The sequence below is a fragment of the Tubulanus polymorphus genome, chromosome 3 (assembly GCF_964204645.1).
Source record: "Tubulanus polymorphus chromosome 3, tnTubPoly1.2, whole genome shotgun sequence".
NCBI classification, from domain to species: Eukaryota; Metazoa; Nemertea; class Palaeonemertea; order Tubulaniformes; family Tubulanidae; genus Tubulanus; species Tubulanus polymorphus.
In genome coordinates this window covers 11,778,287-11,806,239 of record NC_134027.1, presented here as the reverse complement: position 1 = coordinate 11,806,239, position 27,953 = coordinate 11,778,287, and the positions used below count along the sequence as shown (strand labels likewise).

General features: G+C 37.4%; 2 protein-coding genes across 3 annotated transcripts in view; one reads left to right on the top strand and one right to left on the bottom strand.

The window, feature by feature from the left end:
* The window catches only part of LOC141902912 (1-phosphatidylinositol 4,5-bisphosphate phosphodiesterase gamma-1-like), a 41,967-nt gene extending 41,279 nt beyond the window's left edge, over positions 1–688 (bottom strand). The window contains exon 1 of one of the 2 annotated variants that reach the window (XM_074790854.1): positions 656–688. The gene's annotated coding sequence lies outside the window, so the exon portion shown is untranslated. Of the gene's footprint in view, positions 1–554; positions 636–655 lie in introns of those variants that run through there. The other variant, XM_074790855.1, reaches the window with a different exon arrangement.
* Positions 689–1,174: 486 nt separating this feature from the next.
* The window catches only part of LOC141901119 (WD repeat-containing protein 7-like), a 47,773-nt gene continuing 20,994 nt past the window's right edge, over positions 1,175–27,953 (top strand). The window contains exons 1-17 of the mRNA XM_074788206.1: positions 1,175–1,323; positions 2,748–2,936; positions 3,680–3,786; positions 4,346–4,424; positions 5,094–5,262; positions 5,632–5,702; positions 6,868–6,984; positions 10,925–11,070; positions 12,991–13,023; positions 16,755–16,857; positions 18,687–18,855; positions 18,956–19,038; positions 19,884–20,043; positions 20,509–20,729; positions 21,252–21,447; positions 22,362–22,709; positions 23,586–23,720. Coding sequence (XP_074644307.1) covers positions 2,778–2,936; positions 3,680–3,786; positions 4,346–4,424; positions 5,094–5,262; positions 5,632–5,702; positions 6,868–6,984; positions 10,925–11,070; positions 12,991–13,023; positions 16,755–16,857; positions 18,687–18,855; positions 18,956–19,038; positions 19,884–20,043; positions 20,509–20,729; positions 21,252–21,447; positions 22,362–22,709; positions 23,586–23,720 — 2,296 coding nt within the window. The 5' untranslated portion in view covers positions 1,175–1,323; positions 2,748–2,777. The remainder of the gene's footprint in view (positions 1,324–2,747; positions 2,937–3,679; positions 3,787–4,345; positions 4,425–5,093; positions 5,263–5,631; positions 5,703–6,867; positions 6,985–10,924; positions 11,071–12,990; positions 13,024–16,754; positions 16,858–18,686; positions 18,856–18,955; positions 19,039–19,883; positions 20,044–20,508; positions 20,730–21,251; positions 21,448–22,361; positions 22,710–23,585; positions 23,721–27,953) is intronic.

Genomic DNA, 27,953 nt, shown 5'->3' with positions numbered 1-27,953 from the left:
TCTCAGGTCTTGAATCTGGAATATGATTCACCATCAGTGGCCAATTTTGGCTTGTGGACAGTGGGTGACAGGGTTGCTGCACAGGGTTAGTAACAATGGAGCCTTGCACGGAAAGCTTCCACTGATGATGCTGATACGGAAATTGTTCAAACGATTAAAGTCTTAATGAAGAACAAGTTTGGATCGTCTATTGTGTCTAAATCTGTCAGAATTCTTAGGTGAATCACAGGGACCTGACACAAAAAGTTTTTTACCCCACTATATCTAAAACGTCTTTTTATATAGGCCCTAAACTTATAGTACGATACTGGGGTCAAAAACTTTTTTTCAGGCCCCCATGAGATGAATAAAAATCCATAACAATTTTCTAAAAACAGCACGCCGTATTTTCACACAATTTTTCAGAACAGTAACAGAAACATCAGAATGGTTGGCAGCAACGTGTAAGAGTCTGCCCTGGGGAATGGGATGGATTTTTGGATTGGTCTGGATGGGAAAGGAAGTAAATTTTCTAAAAGTGACAGCATATTATACACTTGATCGACGAGCCATACATGTGAATAAGGCATAGATTGATTAAATTAATGATAAACTTCGGAGCCTTTTGCGAGAAAGAATATGCAATTAATCAATTTCTATAAATTAGTCAACTTACATTTTGTTGTTTTTCGGCACTTCCTCATTTGGGTAACCCTAAAATTCGGACATAGATCAATTCTACTAATTTTAAGAAACCTTATCTATTGTTTTAGAAGAAAATAAACCAAATCAAGAAAGCACTCGGAAGCAATAAATGAAAAGGAAACAATTGCAAATTTTCTTTGGAAAAATTCAGCCTTTAAACCAGTTAATCGTACAAATAATCTGGCTCCGAGTCCATTACTTGATACGATAATTATACATACCATGGGTTAAATCCGTATCCTATTCCCGAGTTCCCGATATCCTTATATTGTATATCCATGCGCGATATTGGCGATATTTACTCTATAGCAATTCAAATCTTAGTTCGATACTAGTAAAACGCTAAGTTCCATCATTCTCAACGATTGACAATCGAACCCTCTACTATAAGGGAATCCCACGTCCATCAAATGCATGATCTATTTCTTGTAGCGCTAGGTTACGCTACCATTTACTTCCGGGTGTTGTTCGTTTCGTACATAAATTTATGAATCCGATATGGTCTGGATGTCAAATCTGTCAAAATTCTCCCTTTAGAATCGATCATGTCTGCGCTGCTTGTTTAGTTACTTGCAAACACCGGTCCGTTGTAACGTTAGAATATTGATAGTAAATAAATTTGTGGCGTGGGATTGAAAGGTAACTGAAAAATCAAGGATTCGATTGACCATCATATCACAGATCACCTCCCAATAGATTTTTTTTAGGATTGAATAATCATTTGGTAGCAGTCAGTGGCCCAGTGGCTTGTCAATAAGGCCTATTCAAATCTTAGATGTTCGATAAAAGCAAGTCATATATACCCTCTCCTTTTGGTATCCTTCCTAAAGAAATCTGTGTAGAAATCTGAATAGTTAGTTAGAAGATGATGGTGATGATGAGGTTATTATCAGCGGAGTGGCTACTCTTTCGGACCCGTACGAATAATTCCGTAGGCTATTCGTACGCACCTGTAGGGATTACTCTGGTTCTTACGGGAAGGGATAGGGTTAGGGTAAGGTGGGGCTATATGTAGTTAAAACATTTGGCCGACTTGTCAGCGAGCTCGGTGGTCTAGTGGTATGATGCTGCGCTAGTAATTTACTGACCCGGGTTCGAGTCACGCTCGATCCGCTCTATTTTTCTCTCTCTATTCTCCACACTTTCCTTGAATTTTCTAAGTCGCGCACCTCTGTACGCATGCGCAGCGTTAATCAGCGACAGTTATTAGCGTAAAGATCCTAGTTCCGAATTGCCTCCAGAGTAATCCGTACGAGTAGCCGCTGCGTATTATCAGCAGCAGCCCATTAATTCCTTGCTCGATAGAATATTCCAACTCTTGTAGTGTTCTCCACAGCAGGTTTAAGAGGTGCGGCCACCTTCCTGATTTTTACATCCAACCCTCTGAAAATCAGCCACCCCTTATAAAATATCTGCTGCCCCTAAGGGGTAGGCTAAATTCGATCAGTAACCATGCTGCTCTACCCTCTCATCACCGTTAATGTCATATGTGAATGTCGCGACCAACATATACAGATACAGAATTGCTTGTGAATCCAAATGATCTGAAACCTGTGTTAATTTGGATCGTCTTCCCTCTGACAGGGATTATTGAACCTGATGGGATCATGTAAATATCACTACCTAAGGGCTATATGACCGATAAAAGCAATTCGTCTTAAAATGATATGACGCTTACGCGGTTATAAGCTAATTATCAGAAGCCCTATCATCTAGGGGCTGGTTTTAGCCCAGTTGCAACTTCGAACCCCTAAGCTCCTGGTTCAGTTTCACAAAAAAGACAAACTCTACTCTCATGTAAAACATCATTTAAACATGTTTCGATTGATTTACTGTATTTGTTGACTAGTGGGTGTTGAATATTTAAATTCTCAAGCATTTCATCAATTGGGCATGGTCTCTGGACCCCTAATTTGTGAAACTTGGACCTGGGATTTAACTCGATTTATTAGGCCTAATCACATCACAAAAGACAAATCCTCAGGAAATTTGATAGGGTCAGCCTGTTTTTGTGCGGTGATTGTACGAATGGTTTTGAATATTTACTGGTTAATATGGTTTAGTTTTAGATAAATACATAGGCCTACACCACGATGAGTGCAAGCAATTTGGTCGTGCCTATCGTGCTATGGGGTAAGAGCCCTCCGACTCACTGCATCTCGGCGATTATGATGACTCAAGATGAAAGACACATCATCACCGGATGCAACGATGGACAGATTTGTATTTGGGATTTGACACACGACTGGAAGGTAAGGCTTCTATACCTGTATAGGTGATGTTTGACTTTGAAGAAAAATCTTAACATTTTGATTGGATTGTAAGTTGATATGTTAGAATACCCTTGGGCCTATAGTTTTTAGGACCTTTTACAATTGTTTCAACAAAAAATTCACAAATGACAGGATTGAATTCGTTCGATTGAAATACTGAGTGTCCTGAAACTTGCTCAGGTTAGCAAAATAAATCATTTGTTGATGATTGAATTCTGGCAATGTTGGTCAGCTAAATTACAAAATTTTTTGTTCTCGGGCTTCCGTTACGAGACCCTTTTTGTACTCTCTGTGTATGTGCGTGTCCTTCTGTCAGCTTCTTATCTTCATTAATAGTGGGTCGATCTTGATGAAACTTGGGTTAAATGTTAGTATGGGACTATTTGTCAGCGAAATGACCTCGAAGACCCCATAACTGAGAAACGTGGTCAAAATTCTAAACGCTTTCTTGACAAAATTCAGCTATTGCCTCTAGATACAACATATCCAAAATGCAATGAGAACTAACGTGGTAATTTTGTCATTCGAGTCTTTGAGCCCGAGAACTGTTATTGCCTATGGCTTGTTATTCTCCAGCCCCGGTTTCACAAAACCGATTGCAATTTATTCTAATTGTTGAGTTCATTTAAACCAATAAAGTTGTCCTTGCAATTGATCATGATTTTGTTCTATGGATTCGTTTTAACTTCAACAATACCTTCAAGTTTTTTACTTTTTTTCAGGTATTTCCCCGTAGTTTGTTATTTGGGCATTCTGCCGCTATTAGTTGTCTATCTAAGGCTAGCAACCAAATTGATAAACAGTACATTGTCAGTTCTTCCGAAAATGGGTAAGTAAGGATCCTTATAACTTATCTATGTACTTAATAGAATGGGGCTCTAGGTCTTACACATAGTCTAGATAATTTTACTGTCAGTCAACTGTCGATCAACTTTGAAAGGGAATTTTAGACGTCTGCTGAATGCAAATATCATCATACAAACCAATTACATTAAGTACAAGATTGAATAATTTGCTCGGCATTTGGTGATGTTTTCACTTGGTAATTGATTGATTTTGATTTTGAAGTTTTTAACCCTTACTCATCTATGCTGCAGTGCGGTGTTGTATAAATCAGGGGACTGCTACTACACCACACTGGAGTGTGTTGATGTGATAATAGATTAGTTTTGATCCATAACGTAAGATGTTAGCCCCTGCCAAACAGTTGAATATTAGTAACTAACAATACACCGCACCACGGTGAAGACGCATTATTGCAGGATACCTGTTATTCGCGACACTGGGGTGGAATTTTTTCAATTTTCAAATCATCACTTTAGGGTATAAATTAGCACTAAAGGGTTTAACCAAATATGCCGAATAATTATGAATTATCTGTCTTTTAGAGAGATGTGTTTGTGGGATATTAGGGATGGACGTTGTATTGAGTACACAAAGATGTCGATCACTCATACTCAAGTACAGGTACGTACGCAGAGTGCCGTGTCCTTACTTTAAGTTTGAGCATTATTTCAACAATAGTAGACTCCATACCTGGATCTGTATTCCATTGAAATATCGCCCCAGAAGAAATGTTTCACTCCAAAAATCTCTTTAAAAATCCAAAAATAGCTAATCGCCTATGCTTTATTCGAGTAACAGAATCAGATTGTCCCAAGAAATGTAAGGTTTACAGCTCAACATCAACTATCCCAAAATTTTGTGCATTTTAACTTAAACTCCAAACTTATGGCATGCGAATCAAGTGGTTTTTTCAGTACATCAAATTGTATATTGCGTAATAGTCGTCTTTCTGTTAAAATTTTGGTCGAAAAAATAGTCGTTCCTTGTTCATGTACCCTATGTTAAAGTTTACCTCAAGAAAACGTTTTTCAGGATCATACATTAGACTCTGTTTATTCTGGAGTTGATTGCCTCAGATTATCACGTGCCCAGACAATGAGCTGCAAATTATTTTACTGAATACATGTAACTCCTTTTCATCATGATTGTGACACCCATCCCTGTTCCGACAGCCCCAGAATTTGCATACCTCGGAGAGCATTTGTTGGTCCAATGAGATCCAAATCGTGCAGAGTTTACTGAAAACATTACTAAATGACAAGAAATTGATAACCATAATTCTTATTTCAGGCTTATCAACTAATGCTTTCAAAAGATGTCAGACTTGTCACCAATGGATACTATCCAGAAATCCATGTCATAGACCCACTTAGCTTTGAGATTTTGATTTCGCTGGTATCGAAAGTACAGCCTGATTGGATAACAGCTCTGTGCATTCTAAGGCCAGTCAACCGATCAGGTAATTGTTCAAATTATATGTATCCAGCCTAGAGAAAATAATCAAAATTTAAAAAAAAACAAGTTTGGGAAAGTTATATAACTTATACAAGTAAATCGATCTGATCTCTATTCATTACCAGTATCAGTTGATTCAAAACTGACGAGTTAATCTTTTTCCTGAAATTGGACCAGGCTTCAAAAATGTGTCCAGTTGTTCAACGGTTGGTTAAAGATAACCAGCGGATAGATACCATAGTAACAATGCAACTTCAATTGTCACTATGTTATCTATCCACTGGTTAACTCTAACCAACTTTTGAGCAACGCACCCCAGAACACAAAAAACTTGTAATCTTTTTGCTGAGTTAGTCATGGTTTTAACTTTCAGATGATGTCGTCGTGGCTATATCAAATTCCGGTGCCGTGAAATGTTGGACATTGATGGCCAGTGAAATTAAAGTGAGTGATACTATCTTTATAAGCCCACTTGGGGCGGAGCTCCAGCAGTCTACATATAGCATTCACATTTTGTCTGTTCATCAGTTTGTGTGCAGAATTTAGTATCTTTACAACACATTTGTTTCAACAAGCCGTGACGTATGGTTTTTGATATTTGGTTTTATGTATGCATCTACTTAAGAAGTATCTGCAGCCCAATCTTTGGGCAATCCATTTGATGGGCCGAATTCAATACGAAAAGCTTGAATACAAAGATAAGTCTCAGGTTGTTTACTCCCAGAACATTGCGCACGCCCCATACCAAGTTTTTCAAGGGATTGTCATATTTTCAGATATCCAGTAAATTTCAATTGTAGGCCCCGCAAATCATACGCTTTTCTAAAGCCATTAAGGCATAACACATTTATCCCTACCTGAAATCTGATGGATAGGGAACCTGCTGCTAATGGCCTGCTAACGTTCAGTGGGTTGAGGGAATTTAAAAAAAATGGATATGGATAACCAATGTATAATTGACTGATTGATTGATGGAGTTATTTTTTCACCAGTCGATTCAATACAATAACCTGCTCAATATTCTACAGTGTCCATCATCTGTTCATTGTAACAATTTGTTGATAAGTCCATAAGTCACATATCCACCAACTGAACTTTTGGTCGCTACTTGTTTACAGTAGATCAAATTTAGATCTAATGGTAGGGAACAGGCTAATAGATTACCCATTTTTACCTTGTTTTGATGTTGCATGTAAACAGGGTCCCCACAACTACTTAATTCCTTAAAAACTCCTTCCAAACAGAAAATGCTTTTGAAGTTACTCGAAACTCCTTTAATTTGAGTGAAATTTCAGAAACTCCTTAAATTTTGAGAAGTTGAGGCAATTAGATACTTAACTTAAGAAGTTGTAAATTTTAGACTACACCTAAATCAGTACAGTAGTAACCAGGATCTAAACATTAAACATTTTCTTATAAAACTGTTGAATAAAGATAAACAGTACCGATTTGGGAGGAGTCTACCGTCATTGAGATATAAAAGTGATGCAGGCGCTTCCTTGAAATATGAAATTTTCTCCTTGAAAATTCCTCATATCGAGGAATGACTGATCTGTAGGGACCCTGGTAGAACAATGAATAATCAACATGATTGCATTGTGTTTTATAGGCACGTTACGTGAATGAGGACGAATCGAAACAAATTCGCTGTTTGAACGCGCATACGTTACGTTGTTGCGCTTATAATCAACGAACAGTACTCATAGTCTGTTCAAAATACTGGCAGGTAAAGTACCTCCTATCTGTCTCTGACGATGATGTTTCCATCACGTGGGCCAGTTTTATAGACGGGGGGGGGACATTATTTGCACATTTTGGTTAGTCTGTGCGACGTTGGACTTGAATTTGAAGGTGTTAGGTTCTCTATCGCACCGAAATGGTTTTTACAAATCGAAGTGTTGTTTGCACTATAACTAGTTCAGCTGAGTTAGAATTGATACGATTTTGCACATTTTTAAGTTTGAATTCGTAAAAAGATATTCATTTTTGAAAATGAATATCTTATTTTGACTGCAAGTTAACTTCTTACTTCAACCCCCCTCGAGTTTGTTTCAATTCACTGAGTTATGCATCGGGGTAAAGTTAAAAGTAATCTTTAAAACTGGCCTCATCGCGCAAGGGCACCGTACCATGTTAGTTGTACACTGTGTAATATGGGCACAAGTTAAATGATACAACATTGAGTAAGCTTTAGATGCATTTCTACAATAAACACTGGATTTCCATCCACGCCGGGCTCACCGTATGACACCTGGGTGATTGCTCTGGGCCGTTATGTTGCTTCATTCGCATACGATATTCAATTGAATCTTTGTGTTGTGATTGATTATTGTAATGTAATATTTCTTATTTTATCGAATATTCAGGTCAGTTATGAATTTGTATCGTGTATAAGCTGTAAATGTCGTTCATTCACATATCTGCAAATACTGTTGGGGTGACCACTAACCGGGAAAACCCAGTAAACTAAAGGAATCGGGAAAAAAGCAGTGATAACTTGAGGAATTTGATAAATTTTACCAAAAACCTGGAAAATCTGGGAATTCAAATGATGCTATTGACCGCATGTTTCTTTACCAGTACGTGATTCTCAATGAAAAATGAAGGAATCGTAATATCTTTAAGAAATTTCTCTTGATTCAGGGGATTTTGCGTAATCATGTGCAAAACTCAGGGGATTTGTTAAGTGGGGGAAAGTGGCCACACTGTCTGTGTCATCTTCGCTTTGAACCTCTTAAGCCACAGCTGTACGTACACGGACAATAATATTGTGTGAATTTGTTAAAAGTATCGGTTTCCATTATTCGAAACTCAAAGGCAGATATGACTTGACAAAACTAAATAGATACCTGTACCTGATTGATCAAACATTATCGTATCTGGTTGTGGGAATGATTTGGCATGTAAATATATGCAGGTACATTTACAGTAGACTCCTACTCTAATGAATGGGGACTAGCGATTATTGTTGGGGATGATTAAAAACGCTTAAACTGAAAATCAAATTTTGATAAAGTTCATTTGACATTCAAGCGTGAAATTTTAAAGGTCTTGTTGTAATATCGGCTCTTAAGATTTGCATTTGGAAGTTATGTGACAATTCAACTTGAAAGGGTTCGAGTTTAAAGAGGAGTCTACTGTATTAGATATACGGCATGTAAACACATATGATGTACGGGCCTTCTCTATCAACCGAATGATTTTTGCTTCATCTTCTTTTCTATCTATACAACTCCATCACATCTGTCCACAGATTTACAACTTTGATTATTTGACAAGCAACCACCAGCATCATAACTCTTCATCGGCAAATGGGGAGCGTAGGGTAAGACATGACTGTCAGTTTGTCGTGCCAGGGTGCCAGTTTGATGATTAACTCTAGAAGGGCCTTTAAGCTCGGCAGCTAATGAATTTATGAATCGTTCGAATTAAAATCATTGATATAAGTATTTATGTCTTAATAACATTTGCTGTGATTCAATGAGTCTTATTATTGGCCTGACTGCTAGCACCCTAGCCACACTACACACGCCAAGCCAACAGCAACTGCAACCACACAGGTGATCCAGAATAAAAATTCACGGTCTTTGGGAGAGAATCCTGCAAGCAAATGCTTTCTCTTAAGAATATATGAGAACGTAGGGTTCCAGGTACAATTAGGTGAAATATTTGGTATTTAAAGTTGTTCATACCTACTGTTAGGCATGGTTTCGATTGAACGTATTTTGGTTTTGAGTATATCAATTCTGGAGCCCATTTAGGGAAAATCCGATTAGCCTTTTATCAGGTTTACGGTTTATGTTATTAATTCAAGAATGGTTCGAAGATATTCTATAGTTGAAACAAACACACCAGAAGTGTATTTCAGCATCCCTAGCACGCAATCGAAACCTGCCTTGAATATAGACCGCAGTAACTGTAGTTTAGACTATTGGATAGGAGCTTTTGACAAATTCCAATATTTATGTTCAATAACCTTATGTACGTATTGGAGATTGATTTACACGTTCATATTTTCGTCGGAACACTGTAATTGTCACTTGTCACTAAGTCAACAGTCATCTCTAGCAATATTTACCAATGCAGTTCAAATATTTGTCCGAACTATCAATATATCGTGGATCATTTGTTCTGGATCAGCCTTTTTCGTGTTCACAATACAGTTAACACTAAGTGTAACGAAGTAACATCTTGTGTTAATTTTATTAATTTTCATACACGGCTTCTGCATGCATTTGCAGGGTTCTTTCCAAGAAATAGATCTGTCTTTTCATTTTGATTATTGTTCTGTTCTTTTCGCTGGAATAGTAATGGTTATTCGGGTTTATCCTTCGCTAGGTCTATGCTATCACTTATGAATAAGACCTAATTCGTTGAATTTGTATTCTTGAATTCAATTGAAACATTGAACATCTATGCAAACTGTGAATATGAATTTTGAAATATCGCTTCGTCATTTTAATCAAGGCTTGGTGTTTTGGTGGCACAATCAGGTTTCTCGGGTATGTCATTTCTTAGTGGCTGCTAGATCGATCAGTACCCTTTAAGTAATGGCACTTCTTCGAAGAAAGAGGCAGTCTTAGTACTGCTGAAGTTTGTCTCAATTACGCTGTACAGCACGATGAAAAATTATTTGCAGGGCACTTGATTTCTCAAAATGAAATCAAGGCTTTTTCTATTCTCTGGAAAGAGCCTTGTAATTTTATCGTTTATTTTTATACATTTTCTACATTTTTCCGTAAGAATTCATTTATCTGGTGATAATGAATGTTGCATTTTTGCAAGAAGAAAATATACGACCAGAGCATTATGATAACGTCAACAGTATGGAAGAATCGTTTAAAATCGACACCACTTTGCTGCGTTTTGAGAAAGTTGAAGAATAGCTGGTGGTAATTTTAAACTGAAGAATGCTCATGTGCGCAGGTTGTTAGGCGAAATAAAGACAATTTATTTTAAGCCTTAGCTCTACATTTTTAGAAGCACAGTAGCCTAATATGTTTATGTACCATCTTAGTGTCTTAAACATGAGCACATTGGTGTCAATTGTGTAGAGCACTTTTCGAAAAACATGATCTCCACGAAAAAGTAACAGACATTAGTTTCAATTAAGATTAGCGTAGAAAATTACGCTTATATTCTGAAAACCGGTGTCTTTTCCGAAACAATATTGACTTCAAAGTCGGTCAAATGATAATTGATGAATTAAGAATCGGCCGTCATGGAGCTAGGTCTGAACCATGTTCGCACCTATAAACTAGAACATCCATGGTCTGAACTACAGCCACTATGTGCTCAATCACGTTGTTCCCTATTTTCGGACTATCGTTCGGACTTACCGTTAAGTCCATAATCTACGGAAGTGATAAAGGGCCTCCAGTTGTCGCATTCCAACTCGACAAGTCGCCATATTTATGTCGACATATCCTGTTAAGTCGACTTAACACGATGTGTCACGATATGTCGACATAAATATGGTGACTTGTCGAGTTGGAATGCGACAACTGGAGGCTCTTTATTGCTTCCGTAATAATCAGTTGATAAACGGGAATTACCAAAAGTTCCCCCAGTACGAACAAGATCAATGTCTGTTACTTGAAGTGAAATTTGTTTTAATCGTTTTTATTTTCACAAAATAGATGAACTTGTCTTTCTGTTCATTTCAGATTTATGATGCCGGTGATTTTTCGTTGCTTTGTTCCGAATCGAATCCGTGCGGCGAACGGTGGATGGGCGGTGAATTCCTCAGCGTCGATCAGGTGATTGTCTGGAGCAACGAAGGCAAAGGATACCTGTATAAACTTCCGATCAAGTAAGAACTTTTTCCGCTGTTTTTGTCCAAGGACCGTCACTTAATCGGGTGAAAAGTTTCATTCCAGCAACAATCTCAACTCTTCCTTAAGCATTGAAAGCCGTTAAAGAAGCAAAACCCACAATCACAAGAAAGAACAACTTATCATTTATGGGTTCTAAGATTCATGTATGTTCATGGATTTTGATTCTAATACCAGTTTAAAGCCGCTATAGTTAGGGGCGGATCCAATGGGAGGCTGCAGAGGTGCGCACCCCCTCTCAAAAAGTCAAGCTGCCCCGAAAATTCTACAGGAAAATGAAAAATGATGAACTGATAGAAAAAGTTCAAATTCATATGCCTCTTTACGGTATTTTCAAAAATGAGTTAATGTTTTCAGATAAGCTTTTTTCGGGCTGCCCTTTAAATTATATGATATGCCCTATTTTGAGGTGCAACCCTCCCATAATCAGACCCCAGATCTGCTCATGTATAAGATAGAGTCTTGATAGGTTAAGCCCAATGCATACAGCGCTGCGTTTAAAAAGAAATACATTTTCATTGTCGATATTTAGTGAAACATGTTTTGCAGAAAAATATCTTATCATTGGTGATGTTCCCAAGATACCAAAAAATATATGGATAGAATAATGTAAATATATGTGACATATTACATAATTAGAATGGATATTCAATCAAGCTTGCTGAAGTCGGGGTAGCTTGGATGATTGCTATGTTGAGGACTCGTGCTAATGACAAATCTATGCTTAGTAAATTGAATTGGAAATAGAAATTTGTACTCAAAAATATTGATTCTTCTAAAAAGTGAGTTATTAAGGGAGGTTGGAAATATTCTTATCGAAATTAAAGAAATTATCCATTTTATATGCTGTTAGTAATTATGTTTATTACTATGCTTTCCTCATTCTGTCATCCATGACCAATTCCTCCCATACCTCAATGCCGTGGAAGAGTTCAGGTGTTGCTGGTAGGTGCTATTAGTAATTCCATGGACGCTCTAGTTTATGCACGTCCTTGGTAATTCTAAGGAAGAGAATTTTGTGACAATACATGTTAGAACATAAGTAATTGATGTACTTCTCGCTCACGTGGTTAGGAATAGTATAGAAATGTGAGTTTGTTTGAAAATTGATCTTTAGAAACTTATTATGTCGTAAATCTATGTCTTATAATGTCCTCCAAAGATTTAAAACATTTTCGAAGTTTGTTTTCCTAAGTTTTATATTCGGTCCAAAGAGCAGTACAGGCATATTGTCAAGAAATTCAAATTCCAGGCATGATTTTTGAATATACACTTTATTCAATGATTTGGAAGAGCTCTGTTATTTAGGTGATTTTAAAGCTTATGGCATGTTTGTATGTTTTACAAATTTGATTTTTATGCTACAGCAGCCATGAACCTGAACAGAAGATTGAGTATGTATTTTTCTAGGATTCCCTGTAAGACTTAGGGTGGCTCTCCCTCCTATCTCTCTTTTACTATTTGTAGAATATTCATATATCTGTTTACTACGTATATACGGCGAGCAATCCAGTCTCCTGACCCAGTTCCACAGTTGCGAGTTTGAATTAGATCTGGTCAAACTTAAACGCGATACTCAGTTACCATTGAAATCAGTTCATTTCCAGATTTTAATTTCAACCACCTAGAACTGTGGAACCAAAGGTCCAGAACCCAGTGCCACAGTTGTGAGTTGAATCCGAGTCAAAATTGGGTTATTTTTTGATATTCGGAAAGATTTCAACCACCCATACAACCACTGGTCAAGTTCTTAGAACTTTGGAACTGGGACATGTTGTTCTATCGGGCTCGTCGAAATAATATAGATAGGATAGCCAAATTTTCTAGACCGAATATGTGGATAAATATATATGGGTACAGGTATACGAAAATCTCTAAAAGTATCTACCTGTTTGCAGCATACTCAAAGGTAGAGCAATCGAGAATGACAGGTAACTTCAATATTTCTCATCAGTCTCCAAAAAAAAACTATGAAACATATAAAGCAGTGATGCTGGGCATGCAGATACGTAGTATTGCGCGAGCGAAATTCATATTGGGCTCGGTTTCATGGTCACGCGGAAATTTACCAACATCCAATTCTGTCCAGAGTCTCGAATCGAGCCGATGGAGAATATATACTAAGGATTGGGAAATTTAACAGGTTTTTCCCACTTATCGAAAGAAATTATGATGAGTATCGCCACGTTATTGGAGAGTAGTTTCTTTTTAACCCTTTCAGTGCTGACTAATCGTTACCCTTTAGTTTTCTGGAGATAATTTTACAAAATGACACTCCAGTGCATTTTTAATGGGCATACCGCTAAAGTGCGTCTATACTGCCCTGTCGTATATCATTGGTTGCATGAATATTTGTATTTTAACATGAATATTTATTGATATACCAGTATTGATAATGATATTCAATGTATACAGTACAACATAATTTTAGCCCACGTGGGACTTTAGTCCCAGCGGGCTATTGCGTTCACTTTTCGTCCGTCGTCCGTCCGTAGACGGAATCCAGTTATTTTGGGAAGTTTTGAAGACGCTTCCATGTAATGTCTTGATATTTGGGTTACACATGTATCTACCCTAGACACATATTCAGCCCAAAAACTGGCCCTGTCAGAATCAAGATGGCCGACTGGCAGCCATTGATGTTCGCCAAAATCAGCACTTTTTATACATTTTTGAATTTTTTGAGGGAAATTTTGAAGATGTATTGATCAATTACCTTGATCTTTTGTATATATTTGAATACACCAAGGGCCCATCAGCATAAGAAAAATAGGGTCGATCAGACTCAAGATGGCCGTCCTATGACCTTTTTAGTACCCAAAAATGTTAATTTTGGCCCGAATTCTGAGTCCTGTAGCTTCCTACTGGTTTGAGATTTCTCATTGCAATTTGTGATGGGTATTCTTTGGAAAGGGATGTTTTATACCTGAGACGGGTATTTTTGATCAGCCAATTATGACGCAATTGGCGGCCAATATGTGTCATCAGTACTCATTGGTAGGTGAGAAAAAGTTTTTCCACATTATATTGATACCTAAGCATATTTTGTTACCACAATCCATTGGAAAAATATCGCTCGTGACATGGTCTATGATTGTGGTGAGTTTCAAGGTTATTGGGTTTGGTATATGGCCACCAGGGGGCGTTGAATAATACAATAACTTAGTATTTCTATATTATATTCGTACCTATGCATATTTTGTTACCACAATCAATTTCAAAGTTGTAGCTCATGACATCGTTTATGATTGTGGTGAGTTGTTAGGTTATTAGCTATTCTATATGGTCACCAGGGGGCGTTGAATAGTAGAATAACTTGTATTTCCTTATTATTTTGGTACCTAGGCATATCTTATTACTATGATCAATTGCAAAGTTGTAGCTCATGACATGTTCTATGATTGTGGTGAGTTTCAAGGTCATTGGATTTCGCATGTGGTCACCAGTAGAATAACTTAGTATTTCCATCTTAATTGGTAAGGAGGCATATTTTGTTATCACAATCAATTACAAAATTGTAGCTAGTGACATGTACTATGATTGTGGTGAGTTTTAAGGTTATTGGTTTTTGTATATCGTCACCAGGGGGCGTTGAATATTGAAATTGTTAGATTCTTGAGCATTTGAAACCACTTCCCATGTGGGCATGGCTTCCCTGGACCCCTAGTTAAAGTTTTCATAGACTTTCGTAGATTAATGTATATAGACAATATCTAAGGTACTACTTTAATCGATACCCTCGGATAAGGATAACCCAACAGGGACTAATATTTCAACAGGTGCTACCAACTTTCAATAACAATGATAACTAATTAGCAATTACACCGAAACACCCTGATGCGGTGTGCTAGCAAAGTTCATCGCAGATTTATACACGGCTCTGTGATGTAGACGCACTGAAAGGGTTAACTGCTTGTTTATTCACTCATTGAAATATTTTTAAGAAATCCTAATTTCTAGTTCTCTTTCGATTAACCCGTGATTTGTGTTGAAAATTACTCCGCTCACGGACGGTCTGATGTAGATCACATCCGTTTATGGATTGCGAATACATACAGTATGTTACTGGTATCTTTTGAGTTATTCTCACGACTTCAATTGTTCATTCGATTTTGGCAAGTTAGTTCTCTGAATCACTGCGAAACCGGGCCCAGGATGTATGCATATATATATGGAATGGCTGAGGGCATCTTACTCGATATTTATATAACAATCTATCTGGTGTAGTCCAATACGTATCGATAATCATCAAAATTCCCGGTTCAATTCATGCGGTTTGAAGCATGGCGTTTTCGTTATTTTTCGATTAATTTCTTTATAGTAATTGCAGTCGTTGCAATAGATATATAGCGTCATCGATAGTCAAGTCATGTCCATTATTTTTCGTTCGTGATTAGTTTTCGATCGTTCGAAAAATATCGACGATCGAATTTCATTTGCAAATATTTTCCACTGCTTTATATGTCATCGTCGATGCGAAATGCGTAAGTTTTTATTTTCTTTTCTTGAATGTATCGTGTCGATCGGTTGATATAACACAGACTTTTCTTTTTTTGATATGCTTTCGTCTCTTGAATATATAATTCTTTTTTTTTTAATTTTTCTATCTTCCGACTTGTGACAGCGCTTTTCAGATGCTTACGCAGCTCTTCTCGCGATGTCTGCACACAACCTCCGGATAATCATTATCATTACCGCAGACGCTTAAAAATTTTCTTTTAATACAATTTTATATATATATATATATATATATATATATATATATATATATATATATATATATATATATATATATATATATATATATATATATATATATATATATATATATATATATATATATACACATATATATATATATACACATATATATATATATACACATATATATATATATACACATATATATATATACACATATATATATATATACACATATATATATATATATATATATATATATATATATATATATATTGCATTTTAAAAGAGCCTCCCATTTTGTGTGATGCCCCTCAGTGTGATCATCTCTGATGTATTATATATTTCTGACCAGTCATCCTTTTTTTGGATTCACAAATCAATCGTCTGATTTATCTCTATCTCTACCTTTCGTGCTGCATGAAAATGTTGTTCTCAATTCGACATACACGGATATCTTGATAACGGATAACGTGTTGAATATTGAGGTCGCAAAAAATATAATCTCGGAAAGCCTCTGTAAGCGTTCCTTTTGCAGTTTAACATTCGAAAGAACAATTCTTATGCGCTTAGCTTGGAACTTTTTACAACGATTTGCTTCGGAAATGCTTAAGTTTTCATATTCTCAGAAATGGTGTACGAGTGTTGTGGCATTTTGAAAATTAGGTATAAAAACGTCTGCTCAGCTTCGATACTTTAAACGGCGATTTTTTTCTGATTTTTCCAAGTTGCAAATAATTTTGTTGCAGCTTCTTTTGGCCACATTTATCATTCTGATACATGTCTAAGAAAATGAGCCCCAAGAACCATCAAACTTGGAATGAATGATGGAATCTAAATTGCTTCTTTTTTTTTTTAATTCATTGAGTTTTTTCCCTACTCTCTTGGTGAATTCTGACAACATTTTGCATCGATGTCATCGATAATTAATCATTTTGCTACTTTGATTATTATGTTTTAGTGCGATCTCGCAGAATCCGGAATTCCACCACAATGTCGGACCAAATCGAACTCATTCCAACATTCCACATGCCTATAGTGTACTTAATGTTTATGTTGATAAGGTAGGTTGCCTCAGTAATATCAGATTACCCCCTGAATCATACAATAAGCACCGACTTTAATGATTGGTGTACCTTGACATTAACGACGCTTTCCAATCAAATGCAATCGATGATTTCTTCAAAATTAATTCCCTCATAAATTCCGTATATTACCTGTACTCAATCTTGATTGACTTCAATCTTATCAGATGGTTCTAATCTCTAGTAACCGTCTACATCATAGCTGCGTTTACACTCTCTCCTGTTATTTCGTTCTAATTTGGTGTATACCTGGAATAGAAAAATTTAGAACGGACCAAATTAGAGATGTTTTTTGTGCTCAGGTCGCTTACAGCAATGACTGCCAGCAACTGATTAAAACGTTCAACGCTTATCAGCTGCGCGCTCAGGTCGCCTACGACCGTTGCTGCAGCGCACGATTTAATTGATCACGTGATCTGTTCAAAATAGCGCCGCCCATGTTTATCAGCGCATATTTTTGTTTCTGACTGAATATCTAGTTCAAGTATTTCTTGATTTAAGCAAATTAAGCCACATCTCCTTGCTGGGATTCATCGATTCAATTCAATCTGCTAATAATAAGGCAATAAAGTAGTTTGTCATTTTCATTCAAAAATCACTTTTTAGAGCTTATTTCAAGATGAAGACTGTTCTATTTATCAGTGTTTATAGAATGAACAAAAAGTCAGTTATTGACGAAAAGTGGCCCAAATAGAATTGTTTTAATAAACATTACATAGCAGGACTCGAACCCATAAACAGCGACAAAGTGAGGGTAATCTTAGTTGGATATCGGAAACTGGTTGCAGAAGCGCTCAGGTCGACAAAAACGCGTGGTAACTAGTGGTAGTTGCTGCGACGCGTTGCTGAAAGTTCAACATGTTCAACTCATAGCGACTGGCAGTTTTTACGTCGCCGACCCGTTGTTGTCAGTTGTAGACACGCTCAGGTCGCCGCAACTGGCAAAAAACCAGTCGCTGACGATCGCTGCCAGCTGCTCGAATCAGTCGCTCTCAGTTGTAGTCGCAGTTGTAAGGGCAACCTGAGTGCCCCTTTATAGATAGGGAAAATTATTCCATTTTCAATGAACTTTGAACTGGATTTTTAGGCTCCGATATGGAAATTTTGTCAAACAAGTCATCAAAATTATATAACATTGGCGTCACCAATGAGTGTATGGTATAGTTTTACTGAGAAAAGATTTGCTGATGAGAAAAGTTGATTCGAATTTAATTGAAATATAGAAGAAATTGAAACGTGGACATCGAGGAACCACTAGCCAACCTGGCGGATCCTCGCCTGCCATAAGTGCAATCCTCGATTGCCACAGTAGCCGTGTGGGTACCCCATAATGATTAAGAACTGACCTGGATTGGTCCGTTCCATTTATTGAGCGCAGACCATGTGCTAGTGTTAATGCTTAGTTCAATGCAGTGTGAACACTGTGGGAGGATGTAAAGACAGTGCTCTACTATTGCCAGATTGCTGTCCAGCTCTTCCAGCGCATAGTGAAGAGGGAGGGACAGTGACTGGTAGACAGATATTAATCTCAGTATTTCAGATTTAATGAATAAAACCCACAGTTGATGATTTAACAATTTATTTTTTGGAAGTTTTGATAAAACCTCATCATCAGAGAGAAAAAGTAACCAAATTTATTTTCGTTTCTCTGATGAAGAAGTTTAGTTAAGACTTCTGAGTGTGTCAATAAATTGTTAGATTATCAACTGCGGGTTTTGCTCTTAGGTGAGGGAATGATTATACTGTAGCACATGCACCGGTCAGTAAGTCGGGATACAAATTTTTATTTCTTTGTATATTTTCCATAGCCTCTATCGTGTCCACCAGCGATGGCGTACTTCATGGGAACAAGAGAAAGGCATCGTCAAGTCTTGATCCGCGGTGATTCCGAAGGTCGGCTCGTTGTATGGGAAATTCCGAAAGTCTCTGAGAAACAAATGAAATTGGTTCGTCAAGAAAGTTTCGATCGGTTGCCCGGTATGACAAATGGTTCAACAAAATAAATCCAGAGTTCGTTTGATTTTATGGAGCTACTTATCGCAATTTTAGCCTTGTATGCATTTCTTTTTGTTAACAGTGAAACAGTCAAAAGTTAACGTAACTTTAAGCGAGGCATGGGAACACTTAGATGAGCCATCTTCTGGAATTATTGACGATATTGTAAGTAATCTTTTGTTCCTAGTGAAAAAAGTGTGTGAATTAACTGACTTTTAGCCCACACGGGACGTGAGGTTTATACATCTAACTAGACACATTTGCAACCCAAAACCTGGCCTAATTGGTTTCAATATGGCTGACTGGTGACTGGTGTTGTTCGTTGAAAATCCACAGTTTACACATTTCACAGGAAATTTTAAAGTACGGTAACTTTGATCAATTTATATGCGCCCATTATCATACAAAATATTGCCTTGATGGAACACAAGATGACCAGCCTCTGTCCTTATTGTGTGCCTGAATTTCAAGACCTGTAGCTTACTAATGGTTTGCCATTTTTCATTGAGATTCTGGATGGGAATACTTTGGAAAGGGATCTTTAACATATCAGATGGGTTTATGATCAGTAAACAATTACACAATTGGCAGCCATCTTTTATAAACACAATTGATTGCAAAATTATAGCTCATCACATTTCCTACAATTGGACATTGGATAGCGGAATAACGTGGTATTTCCATACGTATGTACTGGAACCTAGGGTATTTTGTTTCCACAGTCGATTGCAAAATTGTAGTTCCTGACATGCTCTACGATTATTGTGGGTTTCAAGGTCATTAGTTTTGTGTATATATTCACCAGAAGGCGTTGAATAACTGAGTGACGTGGTTTTACCATATATGTTTTTACATAGGCATATTCTGTAATGGCAATAAATTACAAATGTGTCCCTGGACCCCTTGAATTATGATTTAGCATAAAACCTAGTTACCCCTATAAGCTGTATTAGAGAAATACATAATTCTTGATATAATTTCTTGAAAAATGATGTATGTTTATTTCATAGACTGCTGCACAGGGTATAGTATCTGAGATTACCGCTACTGTATATATACCATCACAAGGTAAACTGGTGTGCGGCCGGGCTAACGGGTCTATCGTCATTGTGCCTGCTACTCAAAGTGCCATCATTCAGCTATTAGATAGTGGACAAACCATTCAAACAGGTATTTTACTTCAATTACTTACCAGCCACTATCACACAAGCATATTTTGCCCTGCCAAATTTTGGCCAGAGCAACTGTTTACACGGGTGCCAAATGGGCATGTGCCTGTTAGGCCTGACCAAAAACGTCTGACCAGGCCCAAGCTAATGTTTTTTGCGCAGGACAAATTGTTGCGTGTGAAACACAACTGGTTCCGGAAGTGACTCTCAGCACTTTGTTAAAGCATTGTTTAGTATCAAGTGTGTGATTTAGGTGTGAATGCACTCTCTAATTATGCACAGGCCAAATTTGACTCGGGTCTAATCCATGCGAATTTGGACTGGGCCAAATTGCTGCCATATGATTGCTGCTAGAATCTCCTGGGGAGAGGTGACTTCATTATGATTATCGTCTGCCAATATCTCCCTTAGTATCAATCAACATGAACGATGGTTTCTTTACTAATAACATCTATTACATTTTTAGGCACATCACTCTTTCGAGTATTAAAAGGTCATCATGGTAAAGTGACCTGTTTGCTCTATCCATTTAACGATAGTACTCGTTATGAGCACCAGCACCTCCTATCTGGAGGGATCGACTTTACGGTGATACTTTGGGACATATACACGCGGACCAAATTACATACATTCACTAATCATGGAGGTGAAATTACTCAACTACTTGTGCCTCCTCCTAACTGTAATGTAAGTATAAATAAAGTACTAGGAGCCGTCTTCTTGCTGTCTACTTAGCTTCGTCAATAGTGGGTTGATCTTGACGAAACTTGGGTACAATGTTAGTATGTGGGTCTAGTTGTGCAATGCAAAGGATGGGCCAATGCGTCACTTAGCGGCTGTAAAAACTCTTTTTCAGTGGCCTTGAAGATGACTTCTTTACTTAGGAACCTGGTCGAAATTCCAAAAGTTTAGCTATTGCTCCTAGATACAACATATCCAAACTGCAATGGGAACTAACGCATGGTAGTTCTGGAGTTCGAGTTTGAGCCTGAGCCTACCAAGTGTTTGTGCCTATGGCTTGTTATGTTATCCTTCAATCCAATCACTGCTATTCAAGGCATGATAAGCAAGTTCAAGGTTTCTTTGAAGACACAGTGGTATCCCTGGACCACTAGCTGTTGATCTTTCATCAGTGTGGGATAGAATTCTATAGTTTGACATCTGAAATTCCACAATCGATAAAAGATTTCATTTTCATCTGTTTCATAGAATCGTGTTCTGACATCGGTGTGTTCTGTAGCCAGCGACCATTCGGTCGCTTTATTGAGCTTACGCGAACGAAAATGTATTATGCTCGCCGCTCGGCAACTGTTTCCAGTGCAGACAATCAAGTGGCGCCCTCTGGATGATTTTATCGTCATCGGATGCACGGATGGCACTGTTTATGTATGGCAAATGGAGACAGGTATATATACATATCTATATAAAGTGAGGGAGTAGGCCAATATTTTTTGTTGGTCTTAGTTTTTATGCAGTAATTTTTGATTGGATGGCTTAGATATTTCGGAATAGGTAACTGGCCTATTGAAATTACATGAAAGCATCTTCTAGGCACAGGAGGGCCCATTGAAGTTATAGCAAATTATGTGTATTTTGACCAGACGACATGACTGTGACACCATCTACCCATTTGCTTAGACCTTTAAGTATTCTATAAGTTCCTGAAGTTTTTCAGAGATTGACTGCGTGCATGCGCATCTATTTACCATAGGCACAACTGCACTAAAAAATTGGCCCTATCGGAATCAAGATGGCCAACTTATGGCCATTGTTGTTCGGCAAAATCAGCACTTAAAGTTTGAAGTTTTCATGGAAAATTTTGATGACACTGATCAATTGTCTTAAGGTTTGATGTGTTTATTTATATATATTGTGGAAAAGTGATAGCAGACAAGCCGTAAACTTTTTCGAATATTTGTTAGAGGAAAAAGGTCTTTGCCATATCAATCTCTAATACCGGTATTTGTAAAATATAATCCATATAGCAATTCATATGATAGAGATACATGAAGTGAATATTCCAATGATTTATTCCCTGTAAAATCTGTGCGCATTTCCTAACGTAGCACTTCTCACTCAAAGCTATTCGGCTATGAATTTTGGTCCAACCAAAAACGTCAGACCAGGCCCGTGCCTAATTTCGGAAAATAATTGCATATGAATGCTAAATGGTTCTGGAAGTCGCTCGTCTAGCTTTTCATGGCATAGTTTAGTATTGAATATGCTATCTAATTAGGAACAGGCCAAATTTGATTATTTTCAAAAAAGTAGCATTATATTATAACATTATACTTGACAGCTTTCATAATTTTCTTTCAGGACATTTGGACCGTGTCGTGCAGGGCATAACGGCCGAAGAAATACTGGCCGCTTGCGACGAACTGCTCGGAGAACGCGCGCCTGTAACGACCGGTCCGGCGACCAACGAAAACCTCGCGAATCCGCATATTAGCATCGCGCAGGCGTTCCGTCGACGTAACTTGGCGACTTTCAAAAATCTCGCGCAACAACGATTACAACATTTATCAAATAAAAACGTCGCGACCAACACGCACACGGACAACAGCGTTAAACCTCAAGCATTCCCGATGATGATACAGGGAATTCGTTCAAACAGAAAAGATCCCGATGCGCATGTTCTGCTATTCGATACAGAAGGGTTAATAGGTATGTTAAAAACCAGAATTTATTTATTCAAACAAAAATATGTAAAAGACACGACGTTTCGATCTCACTCTAGAGATCATCGTCAGGTGTGAGATATAGATTAAAAACAGGGGTATATATACAGAGGAGGACAGGTTAATTCAGTAAATTGGCGAGTGAGTAATTAATTAGTGTTTGGCAAGGCATGAAGTAATATACTTAGAAAGAAGGGAATTATGCGGAGAAAAGCCATTATTTCAATTGGAACTAATATCTGAGTGAAGAGTAATTAGGGCAGACTCAACTATGTGGCGTTTAGTGTTGTTGCTGGAAGTATAAATAATTTCGGCTTTATCAAAATTAAAACGATGACCAGTGTTCCAAACGTGATTGGCTACGCCACTAGCCGGTTTTTGATTTATTATATCCTTTCTAGGTATGTTAACCTTACCAATAGGCAAGTTGTACCCTATTACTAGATAGAAGGTCTAACTTTTTTGTTTCAAAAGCTTGGTTCCTTTTTGAAACTAGCCATATGGGTCACGTTTGAAAAGATCAGAATATTTATGGCGTTTATGATTGCTGTTCAATCATGCTTGTTTATTAGAGCTGTAATCAGTCATTCCCATGCTAATGAATAATGCCCTCAGATTACCAGCCAGATACCAGCCCTGTGATCTGTATAAATTTGAATTACATGCAATTGTAAATACAATCAATTTCAGGTAACAAAATTTGAAAAACTTGTACTCAAATTATATCATTTTCACTTTGAACTTGTGTATTGTCTCCACATATATTCGGGGAAAAAGCAAGTCAAATAAAAGTGACCATCCTGTTTATCTAAGTGTAGTTTTTCATAGCGTTAATTTGATGACTTGCATTACCTCTCGACAGTTCAACTCCTGAGCAATGAATATGCGACTATGTCCCCTGGCACATTGGAGTCTCATGGTTTTATCATTACCCAAGAAACTCAAGATGCGTCCAAAGCTGACACGTCATCGCAGGATCCACAACAAAAACTAGCAGGTACGTTGCTTTCGTGTTTAGCCCACTTGGGACTTTAGTCCCAGCGGGCTATTGCGTTCACTTTTCGTCCGTCGTCCGTCCGTTCGTCCGTCCGTCCGTCCGTCTGTTCGTCCGTAGACGGAATCCAGTTATTTTGGGAAGTTTTGAAGATGCTTCAATGTAATGTCCTTATATTTGTGTTACAAATATGTCTACCCTAGACACATCTTCAGCCCAAAAACTGGCCCTGTCAGATTCAAGATGGCCGACTGGCAGCCATTGCTGTTCGCCAAAATCAGCACTTTTTACACATATTTCAAATATTCGAGGGAAATTTTGAAGACGCTTTGATCAATTATCTTGATCTTTCATATGTATTTGTATCCCCCAAGGGCCCATCTTCAGAAAAATTGGGTCAATCAGATACAATATGGCCGTCCTGTGACCTTTTTTGTGCCCAAAAATGTGAATTTTGGCCCGAATTCTGAGTCCTGTAGCTTCCTACTGGTTTGCCATTTTTCATTGAAATTTGTGGTGGCTATTCTATGAAAAGGGATCTTTAATAGCTGAGACAGGGCGTTGAATAGTAGAATAACTTAGTATTTCCATATTATATTGGTACCGAGGCATATATTGTTATCACAACCAATTGCAAAATTATAGCTGCTGACATGTTCTATGAAAGTGGTGAGTGTCAAGGTCATTGGTTTTAGTATATGGTTACCAGGGGGCGTTGAATATTGAAATTGTTAGATTGTTGAGCATTTGAAACCACTTCCAAGTGGGCATGGTGTCCCTGGACCCCTAGTTGTTTTCATGTGCATGTGTGAAAAGATTCGGTACGAATGAATTATCCTTATATCCTCTACGGACCCAGAGTCAAACGTTGGTCCAATTACCTTCATGTTTGAGAATTACACTTACTTTTAGGTACCATTTTGAGTTGCAGCCTTAAAAAATCTTTTTAGCCCACTTTTTCCTAAAAATTGTATATCAGACTGTAATAAGTTCTCAAATGACCAAAATCTTCAGAACCTTGGAATTTCAATTTGAATTTTAAAGTCTTAAACCATGCTCAGTGCCTTATTTACACCTAAAACCGACATTCTAGTATGTAACTAACCAGCTGCAATGGTCGAAGAATTTTTTCTTGAGCGCTTGAAATTAAATGTTGAGAAATATTTTAGATTTGAACTGAGAATTTAGGTCACAGTATCACTCAGAAGCTTATGCGATACTTGGCATCACAATATTGTACAGAATACTGTGCATTCGGTCTCATCGGTGTAAAATGTGTTTCCTGTGAATAAGACCTCATTTCTTAAATTGTACAGAGGACTGGCTATACGTGGCGTCCGTAGAGGATATCTCCCGACCATGTTAGGGTCTTTCTATTGATCTTCAGACGGCTTTTACATGCTTGGTTCCAATCAACTCGGATAAACTGCTCAAGCTTATGAATCTTACAAAACTCATGTCGATTTTACTGTTCCTGGTATCTGGTCAACTCAGTGTTGTTACTTTGTAAGGCAGAGCTCGTTGTACCTTTTCTTAAGATTCAGCTAATCTTATTTGTGTTCCTTATTTTCATTATTTCGATTTTGAAACCTTTTGTTTGTTTATTTAAACTGTCCTCTAATAGATGATAGTGATGATGATGGTGATGACCCCAATCTATTGGACAGATTTATTGGTTTGTTTATTGATTTTTAAGATGCACTTATATACTACAGTATCAACTACCTTCTCGCATACCAAAAGCGCGGTGCCTTAGTTGAAGGAGTCCAGAAAAATTCAGGATTAAGTTCCTTGGTTCTAGGTTTAAATTTTACTCAGAGTAAGGTAATTGGAAATGAATTTATTTTAAGTCTTTGCTCAAAACTGTGGAAATGAATCCAGGATTCTCAAAAATTTAGTTTTTCTGCCAGATTCTGTTGCGAGAAAGTAGCCGACGCTGTCACTTGTGTTTGTAATTATTCTTCTATTCTGAATAAACCGACTATTATTATCAGTCCTAGAGATTTTCTAACACTTTACCACTCAATCTCATCACCTGGTTTTTGGTAACTAAAGGTATTTAATTTTGAAAAGGGATTAAATGGATATTTCCTTTTTGGAAAAAAAGTCATTTTGCACCGCAAGTTTTTTGCATGTGGTTTGTTTGGCATTGAGTGCAAAAAAAGATTATAATAATCGATATCCCAATATTCTGTATCAGAATGGGTTTGAGTATTTCCAGATAGTTTGACCATTACACTATAACTCGATATGTTAACCATATAAACTTTTTACCTCGAAATTAACAGATAAGATGTATGAATTTTTATTAACCAGCATTATTAGTATTATAACACGCATTTATTTATTTGCCCATTGGATGCGGATTTTGTTTTCGATTTCAAATCAGAAATATGAAAGAAACGTTTATATGTTGATATGTTTACAGCTAACCACGTTATAACTTCACAGCCACAGCCCAGTAAGTTTCGTTCAGCTTTCCTACGAAAATCTTCGCATTGTATAGTAGTTTTCACTGCGCCTCTGTCTGCTACGTATCCTAAATACTGCAGAGTACAGCGTACTGTTATTACCGATTATACCTTGCTTTGAAATTATGCATGCGCCTCCCGGTAAAGGGGTAAATCGATGATGATATATTATCTATTATAACAAAGTTATCCTGGGACCTGTCACGGTTGTTTCATCCTCGTTTTTAATACCCGAATTGACATTTTTTTGTTGATTTTCAGGTAATTTCATTGTTCGACGTAAATATCCTTCCTCGCGATAATAATCACGAAAAAATGTGCGGTTGCCTCTCCTCGATCGGCGTTCAGATCGTGTCTTTTTTTCTCTGGTGTTTTCTCATTCGTGAACAACTCGAAGAGCACTTCAAATAGAAACATTGTTGAGTTTTCAAAATTGTAAAATGTTGAATTTGGTTTAAAACTATTAGACAACTTCAGATGGCCCCAGTTCTATAGTTTTCTGTTCACTTTGATTCTTCTAGTGAAAAAATGAAAAATATGTGTAACATATTTTGACTCATGTCTAGGGAACGTGTCCTGGGGCCAGTTGCACAAAAGCTGGCCCACATTTGGCCCAGGCCAAAAATGCTTGTGGGATCGCAGCTAATGTTGGACCAGGCCCGAGCCAAATTCTAGCACAGGACAAATGAGTGAGTTTGAATTGCAACTGGTTCCGGAAATGTCTCAGTTTAGGCATTGTTTAGTATCGACTCGTGAGTGGTTGGCATGTGAATGCGCTCTCTAATTAGGCATGGGCCAAATCGACTCCGGGTGATCACGGCTATAGTGAAGTAACAATGGATTTTGAAATTGTCACTGGTTAACTCTAACCAACTTTTGAGCAACTGGAACCTGGTGGTTAACTTTTGAGCAACTATGCCATGGAACCGGTTTTATGGACTGCTATAACAGTGACTTTACCCGGGGGATTCATTCAATTTTGATAAAGATAACCCCTGGTTTTAAGTAGATGCCAGTCCATGAAAACGTTTTTTTTTCTTCATTTTCAAACACCTCAATGATTGAGATCTATCCTCATTGGCTTTCTGGAACTGGACCCTGCAGGGGTTAGAATTCCAACTGGTTTGAAAACTCGTATTTGAATTTGAACCTACAAAAGTAATCAATAGCAACAACAGATATTTCTATTTGAATATATCTTCACTTTTTAATTGGATGCTCTTTGGGTATTATCAGTCTTTAAACCTATAGAATATAACCGGGTAATGTTTTTATTGGCAAGGTGGTAAGGATATTTTTAGATTTTTCATTAAAGAAACATCTATTCTATTTGTCTTCTTTTAACATGAGTTTTACCAGTAAATGATATTAATTGTTTTGTTGATGTTGGAAGATTGGTCTTTGGCATTGTTTGCTTCAGGGATTTTCTGGTTTTCTTTAACATAATGAAAAAAACTTTCTTAAATTCTATCCTCCCTCGGCAGGGAATTCAAACCCAATGGCATCGCAAGACTACCGGATTAGCCCCAGCGCTAGGCCTAATCAGACAGGGTTTGTGACTGTGGTAGAGCTACAGTGCTATGGGATTGAAACCTTGTAGAGGGAGGAGGCATGTACGAACAGGGTGGCCACTTACCTGGAAATCAGGTAATTTTCTTCTCTTTAAAAAAGTCAGGGAATAGTAAGGGAATTTGTAAAAACTACATAGCAGGGAAAGTCAAGGAAATTTGTTGAGATTGTTAGATCGGGCATAAAATCAAAAGAT